This window comes from Colias croceus, chromosome 25 (assembly GCF_905220415.1).
Source record: "Colias croceus chromosome 25, ilColCroc2.1".
Taxonomy (NCBI): Eukaryota; Metazoa; Arthropoda; class Insecta; order Lepidoptera; family Pieridae; genus Colias; species Colias croceus.
In genome coordinates, this window is record NC_059561.1 from 2,437,568 (window position 1) to 2,457,658 (window position 20,091).

Sequence of the window (20,091 nt, forward strand, 5' to 3'; positions counted from 1 at the left end):
GTTTTTTTTTGCATTTTTTTGTGTCGTAAATATTGATATTTAACTTATTTTATTGTAAACAAATGTAAGAGATGTTAAGCAAATGAATTACTAAGGATCTCTTGTTATTATAAAATAGTATTTATCTTAAGAAAAGTTTTTCAATATAGTTACATATTTGCTTTTCAATTTTATGTATTCATTTATTTTAAAATTCTCTTACATGTACAATGAAGTGTCATAAATAAATAAATAAAATAAATATCTAAAATTAGGAAAATTGCAACAAGACTTATCTACCTTTATAATATTATGTTTGCAGATTATTTTTTATTCCGCGGTTTATCCGATAAGAAACACTGTTTCCTATATATTTATTAATACGTATTTTATTTAATATCTTCCTATATTTATATATTATACAGTAGTATATTAATTGTGGTAGGTAGTATCAAATCTATACTAATATTATAAAGTTGAAGAGTTTGCTTGTTTGTTTGAACGCGCTAATCTCAAGAACTAGTGGTCCGATTTGAAAAATTTCGTTGTTGGATAGCCCATTTATCTATAGGCGAGCTATTGATATACAATGCTAATAATATGATTAAATAATACCACAACATAACATAATATAACATTATTCTGATAACAAAACACAGTCTAATAAAATATTACTAATGTGCGTGAACGGAACTAGTTTGCTAAGAAAATCGCGTGACTTGACTAACGTTAATGTAGTTAATCCATTTCTTGTGTCAACAACGTTTAGTTGTTGCCGAATCCATACTATAATATTATAAATGCGAAAGTAACTCTGTCTGTCTGTCTGTTACTCAATCACGCCTAAACTACTGAACCAATTTTCATGAAATTTGGTATGGATATATTTTGATACCCGAGAAAGGAAGGCTACTTTTTATCCCGGGAAAATGACGCAATTCCGGAAATCCCACGGGAACGGGAACTATGCGGGTTTTTCTTTGACTGCGCGGGCGAAGCCGCGGGCGGAAACCTAGTTAACCATTAACGGCTTTATCTAATACTAACTGCCTTTCCCTTGAACTGTGTAAAATTTAATTTAATTTTGCTGTACAACTAATTGTATCTATCGTTTAAATTATTGTATGCTTTTCAATAATAATAATATTATCTATACTATCTATACTATAATATTATAAAGCTGAAGAGTTTGTTTGTTTGATTATTTGTTTGTTTGTTTGAACGCGCTTATCGCAGGAACTGGTCTGATTTGAAAAATTATTTCGGTGTTAGATAGCTCATTTATCGAGGAAGGCTATAATATAACATCACGCTATGACCAACAGGAGCGGAGCTTTTCGGGTAAAACCGCGGGGCACAGCTAGTATAATATATATTTTTCAATTCCTGATTAAAAATATTAGCGATTACGTTAACACGTATATTATTATTTATATAAATCCAACACGCAGATTTTGCTTTGCATTTTGGACGCCAGCACACGACTCCACTTTACAGTCTGCCACTGGTATTCTAAGTGTATTTAGAATTATAGAAAGCGAGATGTTAGCTGAGGCTTTGCTCGCGTTGTCTAAATTATTATGGGAATTTATTTCACTGCCGTGAAAAGCCTGACTGGCCTCCCTGCATGAACTATTTACTAAATTTTATAATGTCTTTATAATAAACAAGCGGTCCGCCCCGGCTTCGCCCGTGGTACATATTTCGCAATAAAAGGTAGCCTATGTTCTTTCTCAGGGTCTAAAGATTGTCTGTGCCAAATTTCATCAAAATCGGTTGAGTAGTTTATGAGCCTATTCATTACAATCAAACAAACAAAGTTTTCCTCTTTATAATATTAGTGTAGATTGTATTATTTAATGAGTCGTAAATCGTAAATATTATGCGCAATCAAAGTATTAACCATTTCATTGAATTCACCCGAGTTAGATAAGGTAAATAAAACATAGATTATCACAATACTTTTAATTTAATTTTTAGTGGTACATTGCTTATCACTAATTTCCATATGTAAGATAATGTGATTGCTATCAAGGCCGTTGCAGATATCAGAATCAAAAGTACGCTAAAGACGAGTGGGAACTCGCAGTACGCGATAATTCCCGATATCCCTGCGTTTGGTGGTTGCAAGTGGTCCCCGCCGTGTTTGATTACGTGTTCAGTCCAAAACACTGCTGTATCTAAAGGTTTAACTGGATGTTCACGCATTAAACCTCCCAGACGCACTATGTTGGTCTTGTAGCTGAAAATATAATTAAATGTTTCTAGATTACTTATTACTAGCCGCTCGTTGCGACAACGTCCGGGTTGACCCGAGATGAAACATCATAAAATATAGCCTATGTTCATCAGGGATAATGTAGGATTGTAATCCTATTAATATAATAAATGTGAAAGTTTGTGAGGATGGATGGTAGTTTATTTTGATACTCTTTCACGCAAATACTACTGAACCGATTACAATAAAATTTTGTATGTAGGACGCTGAAAATACAAAATAAGACAAAAGATACTTTTTATTACGGAAATTCTACAGGAACAGAAACTATGCGTGTTTTTATTTGTAAAACGCGGGTTAAGCCGCAGGCGGAAATCTAGTAAGTAGTCAAATAATTTTTTAATCGTTTCATTAGTTTCGGAGCCATTTAAATTCAAACAAACAATCAAATCTTTCCACTATTTAATATTAGTGTACCTAATAAATCTTCATTAAAAATACCCAGTTACGTGGTTTTCAATTATCATTTCATAGAGATTAATAAAGGAGATAATAATCGACTCGTGTAAGATATACACGGTGTCCCGCCGTTGGTATGCTAAGCTCAAAGGAGGTTATAGTTTTGCATACGCTGAGTACGTAAAAATTATATTGTACATATAAAATTCCAGATGCATTTTTTTTTTCAAATAGATGAATTCTTAAAACTATGTGTACACCTCGAACAAGCAACCCGCCCAATTTTGCAACCCGCTCGTGAGCGATCATTAAAGATTATGTTTTCATACTCATAGACAAAAGGCTCACATAAGCGAAGTGGTATATGCCAGCAAAACATGGATTTTAAGGAAAAAATTAGCAAAATTTTTTTGACGTAATTTTGTTATTTAAGTATTTTTTACGTGATCAGTATATGCAAAACTACAAGTGCCTTCGCGCTTAGCATACCAATAGATAGTGGGACACCCTGTATTAAATTATGGTAGGTATAATAGACCAAGTAGACTATAGTCGTATGCATGCACCGAATGCAGGCGTGCATGCGTGACGTATTTTTGAATAGCGAATCGTCTTGCTTTAGTTGGAAACAATTCTTATTATGTTTAGGATGAAAGTTTGAAATCGTATTATGCCAGAGAAACTTAGTTTAATTATAAAACAAATACAATAATTATTTACAGTTAAGTTGTGTGTACTTATTATCACCACACGATTTTATTGAATACAGAGCTCTTAAAATAACATCAGGGAACGTTTTTAAAATATAAAATTTTATATAAATCTTAATAGCATTCATTTCCGCGCCTTTTCAATATCAGTGCAAAAGAAGAAGTTAGTATATTTTGTAAGCAAGTTATTTTATCTCCTTCTAGCATTCTGCCCGCGGCTTTACCCGCGTAGTTTCCGTTCCTGGAGATTTCAGGGACAAAAACTATCCTATTTCCTTTGTCAGGTGTCAAAGTATCTCTGTAGTAAATTTCATCTAAATAGATAGATAGATAGATAAAACGTTTATTCATAGAACACAATCACACTTACAAGTAAAACACAAAAGATAAAAACAGTAAAACAATAGAGAAACACTCATACACACAGAAATATTAAAAGTGTAACAATTAAACCGATAATGTGCACTGCGTCCTACGAACAGGCCTTGGCTCAGCATAAATCTCAGAGTTTTTAAAGAAACCCCGACGCTGATATTCTGCCAATGCCTCTTGAGGGCAGAAAATTAAAATAAACTTAAATAAATAGATAATGCAAGGGAGATAAAGGTCAGATATTTATAAAATTATAGTATATATAATATCAATAAACATATAGGTACACAGATGAAAGATGAAAGGGCAATACACAATATAAGAAATAATAATAAACTTCAGGAACCAACAAAGTTGTACCAACCACCAACAAAGTAAATAGTTGAGGTATTGAGTAAAATGGTTAAGGTGTAAAGAAGAGGCAGACATACACATAGAGTGACCTACTTTCGTATTAATAATATTAAGTTAGGCTAATACATACCTTGAATTATGCAAAATAGTATCCAAAGCATTTTTAAATCCTTCAGCTGTAATACTAGAATAATCCTGATGTAGACCTATTTTATGAAACACGTATTTCTCAACATTATACCATTGGTCTGCTAGTAAAGGAATACCAATAAGAGGTACTCCAGCACTAATCGCTTCGTCCGTTGATTGTAATCCACCTTGTGTTATGAACAATTTTATTTTTGGATGCTCTGAAAACAGAAATACTTCATATTTTAAGCTCTTTTTATAAAAAATAGCGTGTGCCAGCACACGTGTCAGAAATGAAATACCAAAAGCGTCGTCTTACTTCATGACGTGACGGTATTGCCGTGGCGTACCATGCAATTTTACTCATGCCTCAAGAAGTTTCACTTAAAAAACTTTATGGATGTTCAACTTTCAGAACTTAACAGTAGATAAACACCGAGATTTAATCTTTTGGTAATAATGAAGACAATCTTGGTTGTAACAGATTGGAAACTTTTTATTTATTATATACTTATACGTACTTAATAGATCAGACTGGGGGAACCACTTCGATATTTTGATATTCTTTGAGATTCCTGGCAATTCGTTAGCATCCCACTTCCAGAGCACGTCATATGGCATTTTTGATAATACATCCACCATTATTTTAATTTTGTCCATCGCGAGCATATGCGGTTTGACATTAGTACCAAAGCTTACATAGATAACACCATTTTTAGAAGAATCAAGATACGCTTTGAGATCCTGCAACAGTTTAGTTGTATTAATTACTAGTTTTTCACTTGATAGACAAATAAAAACTTAAGATAATATTTACCATACATTTGGTAATGGTTTATCCTTTGTCTGATGTATTCCACCAATGTATATGACGTTTGGAGCTACAGGTCGGTTATCAGCCCAGAAAGGGTGTTCGTTTATGAATAGTATTTTTGTATTACTGAACAATATTTCAAATATGGGCATATCATCTCCAAAATACTTTTTGGCAATAGCGTAATCTAGGTGCTGTGTTCTATATATGTTATACATCAAGTACATCAAATCATACGTTTGTCTTATTTTTTCAAACAACGACAGGTTATAGATTCGTTGCTGCATAGATGTTGGATACAAAAATGGCTGGATTGGAGTACCAGCAAGGGCATATTGAAGTCCTGTAACTCCAAGTGAACTGATTTGTATCATTGGAGCTTTAATGATGTGGCTCAGTCCCAAGGCAGCTCGCACACATGATTCTACAATTAATAAATCAAACGCGTGTCTCTCTTCCGTGATAATTCTGTTTACTTCGGGTACTTGTAGTTGAGCTTCGAAAATGGCGGGAAAAACTTCCATCAGTGCGGCAAATTGTGTGTAGAAATCTTCTTTCTTTCCTCTATCTTTAGCAAGGAATTTGTCAGCGAATGCATAAGAAATATCATGTACGTCTATTTCTGTAAGGTTAGCTGGTGCTTTACCTTTTGGAAAAGCAGGATCGGGAGTTATAACAACTACTTCATGGCCCCGTTTTACCAGTTCTTGTGTCAATGGTCGAAACACCACTTGATGGCTTATTGACGGTGCGGGAAAGAACGCTAAAATTCTTGCAGACTGTGCAGAATTAAACACATCGGCAGCACATAATAACAACAACACTTGTAACATTTTGGACACATTACTAAAAACTGATTAACATTATAATAATATCTTCATTGAAAACATTATCAACGCAAATATAGATAAGTAATGGATTATAGACGTGGTACAAAAATCACACTTGTTGTAAATCTGGATGGTATGATATGTATTGATAAGATCAATTAATTTTCTGATCGTGGTGACGTTGATATTAATGTTGTTTCATTTTTGTGGTTTTAATATTGTACATTGAAATGACGAGTTATCTGGCAAAAAACTGAAATCTATACTAATATTATAAAGCTGAAAAGTTTGTTTGTTTGAACGCGCTAATCTCGGGAACTACTGCCGACTTGAAAAGTTCTTTCGGTGTTAGATAGTTCATTTATCGAGGAAGGCTATATATCATCACGCTAAGACCAACAGGAGTGGAGCAATGCGGGTGAAACCGCGGGGAACAGCTAGTATGTAATAAATCATGAAATAAATACGTATACAAGTTACTAGTTTTTAAACTTGTATGGTATTCAAAAATATGTCTAACTTCACTTACTATCACTGGTATTAGATCCACAAAAAGTTTAAAATGTATTTATCAGAATTCACCATGCTAAAAATTACAAGAATTGAAATGTAATGTCACGCTTTTTCGACGCCTACGATAAAAAATTGAGCAATTGTGTTATGTGTAATTATGATTAAAAGACTTAAGTAATTCTTGGATGTTAAATGTATTTTATTAGGATTTATAAAGTGCTAGGTACAGTACAAAATAATAGCCAAATATATTATGGTAAACTAATAATTATTTTTAACCACTGCCGCCTTCCATCAGGTGGGATCGTGGTCAACCGTCTGCCTATTCATTATAAAAAAAACTGCATTGAAAATAATACAATTACCTTACGTTATTTCAACCTATTAATTCTATCTATATGTAAATTGAAACTAAAATTTAAGCTTAAATTATTCAGATATTAGTAGCTTATATTTTCTTCTTTTGGTTCTACAAATATTATCTTACTAAATTTATGAAACCTTGTAAGCGGTAGGTATTAAAAAAAATATTGAAATCAATTTGTCACTGTATATCGCTGCCGTACATTAATTGTAAAACATAAAATGGACAAATAAATTTATTTCATTTCATTTTACTATTTTCTTTGCACTGTTGGTTTAGGTTTAGAGACATTTATTTTCAAAAGAATTTTACAATTCACTTAAGTATTCTAATTAAATAGTGTTAACTTGTACACCTTGACAAAAAAGTTAAAAACTTGCGGGTGAGCGGAGAACTACTCTGTGCAATTATATCGTCTTATGACGGTATGGCTGTGTTCGTAAGGAATGCTAACGCGGATATAAATCAACTAAATGTGACATCGAGTGCATGAACGAAAATAATTAATATTAATTGTAAATTTATTTAAACATTTAGTGTAAATGACTTAACTATTTAAAGTAATTTTACAATCTTGAATACTTATATACAATCTTGTTTTTTTTTTTTTTTTTTTTTACTTTATATAATAGTTTTTTACTTCATTAATAATTAGTTTACAATACGTGTTACTATAACAAGGATAATTAAAACTCGATAAAAGTAATTGCTTATAAATTCTTTTTATTTAGTTTACTACAACACATTCTATACAACATTGCACACAAAAATCTTAGTACAGCTACAACCATTACTATTAATACAACCAATACTATTAAAACAGTTAGAATTAAATGTAATTCAAAATATTCTGTCCATGATAAATGAGCTGATAATGGCTGTAAATGTGCACCACCATGCTGGATGATGTGTTCTGCCCACCATACAACTTTATCCAGAGGTTGTATGGGCAGATCTTTCATATAGGCGCCAAAGTTTTTGATGTTTCTCTTGTAACTGAAAAAATAATCCATACTAATATACTAATATTATTATAAATGCGAAAGTATCTCTGTCTGTCTGTCTGTTACTCAATCACGCCTTAACTACTGAACCAATTAACATGAAATTTGGTATAGAGATATTTTGATACGAGAAAGGACATACTTAGGCTACTTTTTACCTCGGGACATAGGATAGGTTTTATCCCGGAAAATCCCACGGGAACGGGAACTATGCGGGTTTTTCTTTGACTGCGCGGGCAAAGCCGCGGGTGGAAAGCTAGTAATTTATAAAATGGTAAGTTTACTCTGTGTTAAATTTGGTCAGTGAGAATATTCATCATTTTTATTTACTACTTTTTTGAATGTATATCTTGGAAGTCCTAATATAAAATTGATCGATGTTCCAAAAGTTTCTAAGCAATTACTTACTACTTTATCACAATGTTTGAAACGAATATCTTGAAATAGGTAGGACTTTATTTTCTATATAATTTTTTATTATTTTACTGCTTTGTCTATAGGTAAATGAAGGTTGCCTGGCAGAGATGGCTTAGAGCCATAAGGCAGCCATTTGTACATTTTGAATGGTTTTGTTGTACTTTTATTTATAAGATTATGTACAATAAAGAATAAATAAATAAATAAATAAATATTAATCATTGTAATTTGTACCTTACCTCGGATCATTGATAGCTTTATCAATAACAGCCTCTAATTCATCTTCAGTAAAACTCAAGAAATCTAAATTAAAGCCAATCTTATAGTGAGCATATTTTTCTGCGTTATAAAACTGATCAGCATATATCGGAAATCCAATTAGTGGAACACCAGCATTCATTCCTTCCACTGATGATTGTAGACCACCTTGTGTGATGAAAACTTTTACGTTTGGGTGCTCTATAGAGAGAGTAAACATTATTTGTAGAATTGTTTTGATAATTTACTCAAGGATTAACGGTATTTAAATTAATGAATGCCATATTAAAAACAACAATTCATATAAAATTTGTTGACTTGTTCTTTCATCAGCTTTGAAGTTGAAGTTTACATGTAAGTGATTGATACCTAAATACCTGGTTCCTTATCTAATATACTTACATATATTATAAAGGCGAAAGTTTGTATGGATGTATGGATGTTTGGATGTATGGATGTTTGTTACTCTTTCACGTAAAAACTACTGAACCGATTACAATGAAATTTAGCACACATATAGAGGGTAACTTGGATTAACACATAGGATAGTTTTTTATCCCGGAAATCCCACGGGAACGGGAACTATGCGGGTTTTCCTGTGCAAACGCGGGCGAAGCCGCGGGCGGAAATCTAGTAAGTTATAAAAAAATAGTGAAGTTCTAGATTTGCAACCATACATACCAACCACTTCAAGAACTTAGCAACATGCCTATTTATTTTTGACGTGATAGAAGTTAGAATGAGAGATTGATTAACTTACTGAGCAGAGTTGATTGCGGCAGCCATTTTGCGAATTTAATATTAGGGAATTCTTCAGGAATCTTATCCGAATCCCATTTAAATAGAACATCGTACGGAATTTTGGACAAAACATTCATTATTTTATTCATCCCCTCGCCTGGCAAGCCAGATGGATTTACATTTGTGCCAAAACTTACGTAAATGACACCATTTTGTGACAAATCTAAATAATTTTGTAAATCCTAAAAAAATCAATAACTGTTTCATTATAATTTCAATATTCATAATATGATCATAAATATAATGAAAAGTGCGTACCTGAGTCAGAGGTTCATCAAGCGTTTTATGTACTCCACCTATAAATTGCATATTTGTTGGCAGTGGTTGATTGTTAGCCCAAAGAGGATGATAGTTCACAAACAACATTTGAACGTTTTTCTCCAATTGTTTAATATTTGGCAATCCTTCACCAAAATATTTACGAATCACATTAGATTCACTATCCTCAACAGAATCCATTATATCGTCCATTTCCTTGTACATCATTAGAGATTTAATTTTATCCATAATAGATAAGTTATACAACTTTTGTTGAAACATAGAAGGATAAATCCAAGAATGTGTAGGACCACCTAACATGGAATTTGTATATGGAATAGTTCCAAACGAACTTGCTAGAATTACCGGTGCTTTAAAAACATGCGACAGTGCTAAAGCAGATCGAACATAACCTTCTAGAATTATCAAATCAATTCTTTCCTTCGACTTTAACAGTTTCATGACACTCGGACTTTCAAACACAAGATCCATAATCTCTACTGTGGTTTCAATCACCTTCCTGATTTCTGGAAGGGAATCTTTCTTATTTCCAGTCCGATTTGAAACCATTTTCCCTTTGAATGAAGCACCTATATTATATATATCAATTTCAGTTAAGCTTTTTGGGGCTGTTCCTTTAGAAAATGCTGGTTGAGGCGTGACGATTATAACATCGTTTCCCCGTTTTGCAAGTTCATGCATTATCGATCTAAATACCAACTGATGGCTGATTGATGGGTTTGGAAATATTCCTAATATCCTAGCACCATTACACACACAAACGAAAAATAAATATATTATACATAAACGAGCTGCCATTGTTAGAACAAACTAACGTGGTATGTACAAGTGTTTGGAAGAGAGAGTGTTCAGAAGCGTCATCGACCTTCGTGTTGAGAAATCTATTATAATTCAAACAGAAATGTTGACATAGTAGTATTGACATAATTATAATTTCGGTTATTGCTCTACGCGTGTGTGTTCCTAGAAACCATGTTTGAATCAGCGATCCAATCTTTGCGCTGTATTATCTCTTTCGTGGAATATCTGACTTCTGAGTATATAATTGGATGTGAATCCTTGTTAACTACGGAACATATGATACCTATCACTTTTCTTTTATGTGATTGGTAGTATGTGATAGTATTATACTAGGAGCATTTACTAAATTCTAATAAGAAGAATTAGCAATATTCATTACATAATAACAAATAATAATAATTATAGCAATATTATAAATAAGTGGTTATCGAATATTACCAATTAATTATTTCCCTTTGTTAGAATTTTGCGAATTACACGGACAATGTTTTACAAAATACTATTCAATAGTGACATATTAAGTATATTGGTTTTGTAATTTAAATTCTAAAGACGGTTTTTTTAAATATTTTTGCTGTATCACTTTGCTGTTCGTAAAAAATAATCTTAAATTTGGTTTCCAAAGTAAGTATTTAACTTTTTCTCTTCCTCCGAGTTTTATCGCTACACTACATTCAACATTAAAAATAATGCAAAAGAAAACATTCCTCAATTGTTAATCCTATAGACTTTTGTATTGATGCTCACAATACAGGCCACGAGTCTAGTGTGGGCATCTTGGTTCAAATAATTTATACCTACTCAATTTACTGTGTTAACAGCCATAATGCCATAAATATCAACGAGATTGTATGCTTGATTCTTGTATAAATATTTTTTACTTTACTTAATTCTAATTATTTTCTACCAAAATTTAAGTCATACCTTATTTCAAATTACTTAACTGATATTATATTATTAGGCCATAAAGAAACGTTAATTATGAATACGTCGATTATTCATGATATACATTGTTTGCGGATCAAATTTGAATTTTAAATTAGTCTTCTCATAATATTTTGCTCAATAATAATTAAACACAATATATTTTCTATAAAATGTGCATTTCAATTAGAAATTTATCAAACTGCAACATGGAAATTATTAATCATGTGTTATGCATAATATCAAACATATTATTATGTAGCTTATATTATAATATATATTTATATAGAATAATTTATTTATGCTTATTATTATATAAATAAAAAAGACGAAAAGACGTGTGGCACTCGGGGACTGGCGCGGAAAAGCTATTGCATGCTATGCCTTCAAGCCACACCTACGTGCCTCGGAGTTGGCAGCGTGAGGATTTTCTTTACGCAATTTCTGGATTCGGTACCCGCGCTCAAGGTCTGCGATAGAAGCTATGCAATAGCTTTTATTAAGAATATTATTTAGAACAATTTTTAATATACTTCTATGGTTCAACTATCCTGCTAAATATAGTGAGGTAGAAAAATTGTAAAAATTAAGGCAAAGGCCCCTTTAAAAATTTTATTACACTCAAAATTTTCAAATCAAAAATTCATGTTTTACTTAAGAACTTAAGAAGTTCTAATTAGGTAACCGCCAAATAAATATTTCAGTGTAATCCATTTAACCTTGCGAGAATTGGTCAAAGTTTCGTTGGTAAGAGACGTAATGAGGGCTCGACTTAGTAATTTGGTGAGTTAGGCTCACTTGTGCCGTGGTCTAATATTTGCTAGACAATATAAAGTTTTGTTCAACAGATACATGGTATGTTAATTAGTTAGTTAGTATAATAATAAATTTTATTGATAAAAATCTGGTTGTTCTTTGCATGTAGAAAAGAGCTGTTCCTATTTTTGACATAGCTTACAAATAATAATATGATGCAATCAACACATTTAACACTTTAACATTTAATTATTCAAATTACCCAAAAAACTTTTCAGCCATGTAAGTCATATACATCATCTTCAACTTCCTAAACTGCTGGCAGTTTATGAGTATTTTTTATCTATACTTGTTATAGGGATAGGGATAGAAGTGGGATACCAAATAAAACACAGTTATTTCTGAAGCTTGTAATTCCAATGAACAATTGCCAAACGCGACGAGAGTCATATTAGATTATAATAAAAACATTACTGTTCAAACTTAACTCTAGGATTTAAAAAAATTTATATACTAATGAAACCTTCATCAGAAATCACTGTATTTATTAAAAAAAGACGTGTGGCACTCGAGGACTGCCGCAGTAAATCTATTGCATAGCATCCCTTTCAAGCCACACCTCCGTGCCCGTCGGAGTGAGGAGCGTGAGGTTTTTCGTTACGCAATTTCTGGATTCGGTCCCCGCGCTCAAGGCCCGCGATAGAAGCTATGCAATAGCTTAAAAATTAAAATCCCTTGCGTAGTTTTAAAGATCTAAGCATACATAGACAGACAGCGGGAAGCGACTTTGCTTTAAACTATATAGTACGGTCTATTTCTTTTTGAAACCACGTCAATTGCATTTTATTAGAAACTGACCTTATAAGTTATGTGCGTCGCGTTCGACCATAAATCAGAAGAAACCAATTTGTGTAAACCGGGCGACAAGAACGATATTTCTATTTTGACATACCATATTTTAACTACCCCCATATATTATTTAGTTGACGTTCGATCCTAAAAATATTAGCCCACGTAGTTTGCGGCTTGTAAATAATGATAAAACACGTAGTTGATTGGATTTTGTTTATAATAGGACTTTTTAATAGGGCCTTTATTAATTTAATACCTTTAATAAGTTGTGTAAAACTCATTTTCTTTGAGATATTAGAATTTGAGTCACTTATTTTTCTAAATCTGCTTAAATGTAATTTGCCGTAATTTCGGAGTTGAATACATTCTAAAGACTGAAATTTATTGACTGGATTTTATTTACAACAAGACGTTTAATAAACTTAACAATATAAGTCGTCTCTATTTTGTCGGGAAGTCTATAGCCTATGTCTGTATGTACTGAAAGTAATTACCAGAGAAAATATACCGACCAGAGTAAGTAAGTCAGACAGCGTCAATCGTAAGGTTGTTTTTCCACGCATAATGTGCGAGGATGTGTATTGTGTAGCGAGGAATATGTTTGTCCAATCCAATCATATTGCTTCATTTAGATTGAAGTTTCAAGCGTTTACTACGACTGTTACTTAGATTACTCAAGCGATACTATAGCTTACTCTCCCCTGAGTATATAATATGTTCTGTGAGCTTACTTCTCCTCGCATATTATTGGAGGAAAAGCAACCTTACGATTGACTCTGTCTGACTTACTAACTATGGTCGGTATATTTTCTCTGGTAATTACTTAACCCCTTTTTACTTCGCAGACTAGCGAGTTCTGAAACTTTTTTCACATACCTATTATGGCACTAATATTTTTCTTCCTTTTCAGATTCAAGGAAAGTTTGGATATATTTATTTATATATAATATATATAATAATTTTATATTATTATCAGATTAATTTAAATAGCCACTTATAAAGCGTCCTGATTAAAGAAATTGTTATCAATATTATCCTACGGATATCTAACATAGAATAATATTATATTACTGTTAGCAAGATATTTGTCAAAATAGACGATAGATTAAAAATCTATTGGAATTTATAACGTTCTTAAATTAATTAAGAACCAAAATAAACTTATTCCTTTGATCTTTAATTTAAACTGAAAACTTTTTATGATTAAGATTAATTTTCGCTAACAGTTTTTATCGTAGTAATTTAAAGTGTGTCAAATATTATATTAGGTATAAATACCTAATTTAATTATAACGAAATGGATAATGGTTTACCATAATCCATCATTCCCATCCATTTCGTTATAATTAAAACAATTTACTATATAGTATCTATCTATATATTTTATACAATAAAGAAGTTTGTAAAAATAAATGAACGTGTTTTTATGCTTAAACTAATACCAATACCACCTCTGCTACTACTACTACAGCCAAACAAATGTCAATAATTATAAACATAAAGATTTATTAATAAATTTCCTAGGCCTTACATACAATACTATTTTAAAAGAAACATTTACTCATTTGCATATATTTTACTTTTTACGTATAATAATTTATAAACTTTCATCCATGTTCAAATCAAGGTAACTTCAATTTCCTTGTAACACGTCTATACGAAGCTAATACATACATAACCATACGCAGCAACAAATACGTTAGCATTAAAATAAAACCTAGTACTATAAGCACTAATTCAATCTCATAGTACTGAGTCCAGGGCATGTTGGCGGCGGCGGCCCGCAGGTGCTTCGCCCCTCCGTGCAGCAGCACGTACTCCGTCCACCACACCGCGCGATCCACGGCACTCCAGGGCTGGTCTGCTATTATGCTACGCAGTTTGATGACGTTATTTCGATAACTGTAACATAGTGAAGGTAGAATTATATACATACCTATTATGTACCTAGTATGAATAATAGTGTGCCATAGTGGGGTAAGGGGCAGATATTCATATATCTGTTTCAAAAATAGAATTTTCTTAAAGGGCAAGTCTTTTTTGCCCTGCCAGACCGAGACATCTAATATCTATCTATCTAATATTCTAATATCCTACTACTATTATAAAGGCGAAACTTTGTAAGTATGGATGTTTGTTACTCTTTCACGTAAAAACTACTGAACCGATTACAATGAATTTTAGCACACATAATTATAGAGGGTAACTGGGATTAACACATAGGATAGTTTTTATCTCGGAAATCCCACGGGAACGGGAACTATGCGGGTTTTCCTTTGCAAATGCGGGCGAAGCCGCGGGTGGAAATCTAGTCTATTATAAATTGGAGAGGTATTTGGCAACCCTGATGGAATAAGTGGAACCAGCTAAAGATCGTCTTCAATCAGAAGTAAGTCATGAGATATGGTGGCTATCACAACATTTAAGTTTATGTATACTTACTATATACGTATGATATATGACTATATAATATATGAAAAAAATTCGAAGGTGATTTTGTTATGGTGGGGGGAGGGGGAAAATTAAATAGTTCAGAATGAAATTGAAAAAAAAAGGTAAAAAGATATTAAGCAAAATTCTCCATATTTTTCCAATTCCACTATTTAATTAAATCCATCACAAACAAAACATTGTGTTGTGCAATACGCGGAAGACTTAACCCGCCATTGGTGACCTATTGGTCTGTGAGACCGGGCAGTTAAAGAAACCCAAATATTTTTGTCATCGTTTATCGAATTACACTGTGGTTTCGAGTAGCTGCCTAATTTCGCGCCCCCTACCCTACCCCTACCCCGCGATAGCGACGCGGGCGCACGTTACAGATTTTTGGCCCCAACCCGGTGCGTGAGACCGGCGTCACCAACTAAGTAAGTCAAATGGTTATTATGTATTTTTTTATTTTACTTATTTTCATAAAGCTGTTGTTGTAATTTTATTGTTTAATCATATAATTCTATTATTAGTAAGCGTTTTGCTAGATTTGATCGATATTTTACAAGAAATTTCGTGTTTTTGTTCAAATTGTGAACATTGTTTCAGCATGCCTTACGAAAGTAATCAGCGTCGTCTCGAGGCTCTTTTGCAAGAAGCAGTATCTGATGAGGACAGATTACAAACGTCATCGGAAAGTGAATCTGGAAGTGACTTCGAATCAGATTATTTTGAACCAGATCGCACGTAGTACCTACCCACTTGCTCTAGTTGTTTGGCTGTTGAAGATGAGTGATTTTAGTATTGTATATATATATTTTTTTTGGTCGAAGTATTACCATTTATGTTACTTAATTTTATGTTTTCAATGTCATAAGACTGACTAAGCCTAATTTTATTGTTAAATAATTAAGATTGTTGCTTTATTTTTGAGTTTTAAAAAAACTTTGTTAAAATACTTGAAAATTTTAGTTATTCCAAAGATATTGTCTTATGCTAATAAAAGAGATTTGATTTATAAAATAACTATGTTTTATTGACAATAAAAGATGAAACTTTATATATGTCCCAATGAAAAGTAGCATGAACCGCAAATTACAGAAAAACTCGTAGTCAAAAACCCTGGTGCGTGAGACCGGGGTCACCATCGGTGTAAGTCAAATTCACGTCACCAATGGCGGGTTAACAATACCAGAAGACGTTAAAAAGAAATAAAATTAATTCAAGCATTTCATTCCGCTACAGATTTACGCTGTTCCAGAAAAAAGCAATGTTGTAAATCAGCGCAGTTTGAACCAAGACAGTTTCTGTTAAGGAATTATGCTCTCTGAAGCAATTTGCACACTTTCAGCATAATTTCACTTGTAAAAGTTGTTAAATAAATGTGATTAGGAGTTGATTCTACGATTAATTATTGTACTGTTTCATGGTGTTATGTTATTTGCTACATTTGGTCAATTTTTAAGCTATTGCATAGCTTCTATCGCGGACCTTGAGCGCGGGGACCGAATCCAGAAATTCCGCAACGAAAAAACCTCACGCTCCCCACTCCGACGGGCACGGAGGTGTGGCTTGAAGGCATGCTATGCAATAGCTTAACCGCGGCAGTCCCCGAGTGCCATACGTCTTTTTTATTAGTTATGTGTTTATTTTATCCCTATTTAATTTTTACTTATTCATTTATTTTTACGTTAAACAATAAAAGTTTGTATTGATCGCCAACTTTTCATAGATATCAGGGTTCGAGTTCCGCAATTTATTGGAAAAACAACTTTTACATTTTCTAAACATCTATTGCTAGAAATACGTCATAACGAAATAATTTTAACTATCTTAGATACTAAGACAGAAAACATACTTTTTGAGATGAATTTGAGTTCAACATAAAATATAATGATTTAAAAACTTACTAGAACTTTCTGCCCAAAAACATGGAACTAACCTTGCATCCTTTATAACTGTTTCAACTGCATGCCTAAGTTTTTCTTCAGTCAGCGATGTCAAATCGAGTTTAATACCAATACCATAGTATTCATAATTTTCCACATTGTACCATTGGTCGAAAAGCATTGGTATACCAACCAGAGGTACTCCAGCTGATATCGATTCGAAGGAGGAAGATAAACCTCCTTGTGTGATGAATAGTTTAACATTTGGGTGTTCTGAAGTAGAAGAAACACATTACTATGATATAAACCGGTATCGACACAAATATATATTTTATGCTTAATGTTTATTGTTATGTCTGTACATATTGTTAATGGAAAAGAACATTTTTTAATTATATAAGATTATTTTAAGAAGCGTCTTCATTTTTAAGCGTGTCGAGATTGGGTCCAAAACTATTCGACAGAATTTAAATATTTTTTAATTTTTTGAAAAGCAATATCTTTCCCGAGTAAAATAGTCAATTTTTATATTTTTATCCATGTCAAACACGAGTGAAGCCGGAAAAAGAAACTATTGTATTTATAAATAGAATGTTTGGGGGGAAAAAAAGACAGTACAATATGATGGAAGTTACGTAACCGTAATGGTAGAAACATCTATATTTTGGCAATCTATACTAATAATATTATAAAGCTTTAGCATGAGAGTTTGTTTGTTTGTTAGTTTGAACGCGCTAATCTCAGGAACGATTTGAAAATGTTCGGTGTTAGATAGCCCATTTATCGAGGAAGGCTATAGGCCTATATATCATCACCTTAAAACCAACAGGAGCGGAGCAATGCGGGTGAAACCGCGAGGTAGAGCTAGTAAATAAATAAAATTCTTAAGGATAACCTACTTAAAATTTCCGTTTGAGGCCACCACTTGGCAATTTTAATATTATCCGTTATTCCTGGCAACACGTCATCGTCCCATTTCCATAATATTTCATATGGCAATTTTGAGAACACGTTCACAAACATCTGGACTATGAAAGGTGACATCAATTTAGTGCTCACACTTGTTCCGAAGCTAACATATATTACTCCGTTTTTTGATGAATCCAGGTATGATTGTAGTTCCTGAAAGTAAAAATCTTTCAATTCAATTTAAGATTTTTATTTAAAAAAGTCATAGAAACATCCAATCGTCAAAATTCAATCCCTACTAATATTATAAATGTAAATGTAACTCTTTTTCTCTGTCTTTTTATCTCTCCTTAACAACGTTTTAGATGAAATTGGCTATGAATATATTATGTAGCTCGATACCTGAGAACGAAAAGGTTTTATCCCAAAACTGATGATGTGGACTTCCCTTTGACAACGCGCAATTTTAAATATGGAGAAAATTTTTAAAAATATATAAATTGTTATAGTTATATTTTCTTCAAATTTACGTAAAGTCAAACTATTCAACATTCAAAATCCCAAAACCGGAGTAATAAAGGTGGTCCTCCAAAGTCGTTAAGGTCCTAAAGCCATAACATCTGTTAAAGAAAGGCGATAAAAGATAAAACTTACTCTTGGCAATGATCTTGAATGGTTATCTAAAATTCCGGAGATATAAACGACATTTCGAGGTACCGGTCGAATCCTTTCCCACACAGGATGAGTATTTATAAACAGCATTTGAATATTATCGTCCACTTCAGCTAAATCTGGAGCATTAGGAAACAATGCTTTATTCATAGAATTATATTCAATTTCATCTGTTATAAGATTATCATGGAATATTTTATCTGTATACAGTTCGTTCAGTTCTTCAAACAGTGTTAGATTATTCAGTCGTTGTCTTAGAAGGTTTGGATAAAGTAACGCATGTGTTGGAGCGCCGAATTTCTCGTAATTGCCATATGACGCACCAAACGAACTTATCGATATTATTGGGCATTTGTATGACTCTGCTAAGCCTAGCGCTGGTCTGAAATATGCTTCAATTAATATTAAATCAAATTTGATGCCACTCTTTATAACATTCTGTACTTCGTCACTCTGAACTTGTTTTGCGAACACGGTTTTAACTAAGAATCTTCCAGCTTTTATTTGCGAAAATATATCATTGGCGACATCTTTGCTTGCTTCTTGCATTAGTTCTCTCCAATAAGGATAGGTTACATTATGGATATTAACTTCTTTTAATGAAGATGGTCCACCACCATTAGGAAAAGCAGGATCCGTTGTTATGACAATCACGTCATGTCCTCTTTGAGCCAAAGCATGCATTAGAGGTCTAAAAACTATCTGGTGACTTAAATGTGGTGACGGGAATATACCAAGAATTCTCGCAGATTCACCCAAAATAAAATGCAAACTTAATAACCATATTACGCACAACATTTTGCTTATTTTATGAAATATTTCAAGTAATGTCCCCGCCGAGTTTTCGAAAACAAATACATAAATTAATGGGACATCTATTGTTTGCGAACAAATAATATAATCGATGTTTGTTCAGCTGTTTACGGCACTGCAGGTGTTTGGAAAATAATATTATACAATACATAGCATTAAACACAATTCATATTTTGGAATAAATGACTTTTAAAAGTTATTAACGTAATATAAATAACTTTTTTTTTATATTGTGTGGCATAATAATTATGTCGTTTTTGTCGTTATCATAGTGCTGATGGATTCCATATGGGATAAAAGTGTTTATAATACAAGTTCAAGAAAATATCAAAGATACCATTATATTTTAGTCTCATCATTTCCATCCTATGTCCTGTTGTTGTAACATTTTCTTCTTCAATAAATACCTCAATAAATAAATAAATATCTGTAAATAAAAATACAAAACCAAGCTTAGAACATACTAAAAACATTAAACGATTAATTAATAAATTAAACGTAACTCCACTAAACTCGTTAATTAAGGTGATTAAAGGGTTTCTCA

The 20,091-nt window shown here is 32.5% G+C and overlaps 2 protein-coding genes and 1 long non-coding RNA gene across 3 annotated transcripts; all 3 read right to left on the bottom strand.

The window, feature by feature from the left end:
• Positions 1-1,011: 1,011 nt before the first annotated feature.
• LOC123703018 (UDP-glucosyltransferase 2-like) lies at positions 1,012-5,868 on the bottom strand. The gene is made up of 5 exons (XM_045650886.1): positions 5,044-5,868; positions 4,743-4,965; positions 4,223-4,442; positions 1,978-2,221; positions 1,012-1,041 (listed from the first exon to the last, which is right to left on the bottom strand). Exons 1-5 carry the CDS (start codon positions 5,866-5,868, stop codon positions 1,012-1,014), a joined length of 1,542 nt encoding a protein of 513 aa, XP_045506842.1.
• A 1,577-nt stretch (positions 5,869-7,445) lies between these two features.
• LOC123703300 lies at positions 7,446-8,482 on the bottom strand. Its single transcript, XR_006752971.1, has 2 exons — positions 8,403-8,482; positions 7,446-7,738 (listed from the first exon to the last, which is right to left on the bottom strand). It is a non-coding gene; the product is annotated as an uncharacterized LOC123703300 (long non-coding RNA).
• A 7,536-nt stretch (positions 8,483-16,018) lies between these two features.
• LOC123703019 (UDP-glucosyltransferase 2-like) lies at positions 16,019-19,745 on the bottom strand. The gene is made up of 4 exons (XM_045650888.1): positions 18,717-19,745; positions 18,053-18,275; positions 17,207-17,426; positions 16,019-16,043 (listed from the first exon to the last, which is right to left on the bottom strand). Exons 1-4 carry the CDS (start codon positions 19,530-19,532, stop codon positions 16,019-16,021), a joined length of 1,284 nt encoding a protein of 427 aa, XP_045506844.1. The 5' UTR covers positions 19,533-19,745.
• Between the last annotated feature and the right edge of the window lie 346 nt (positions 19,746-20,091).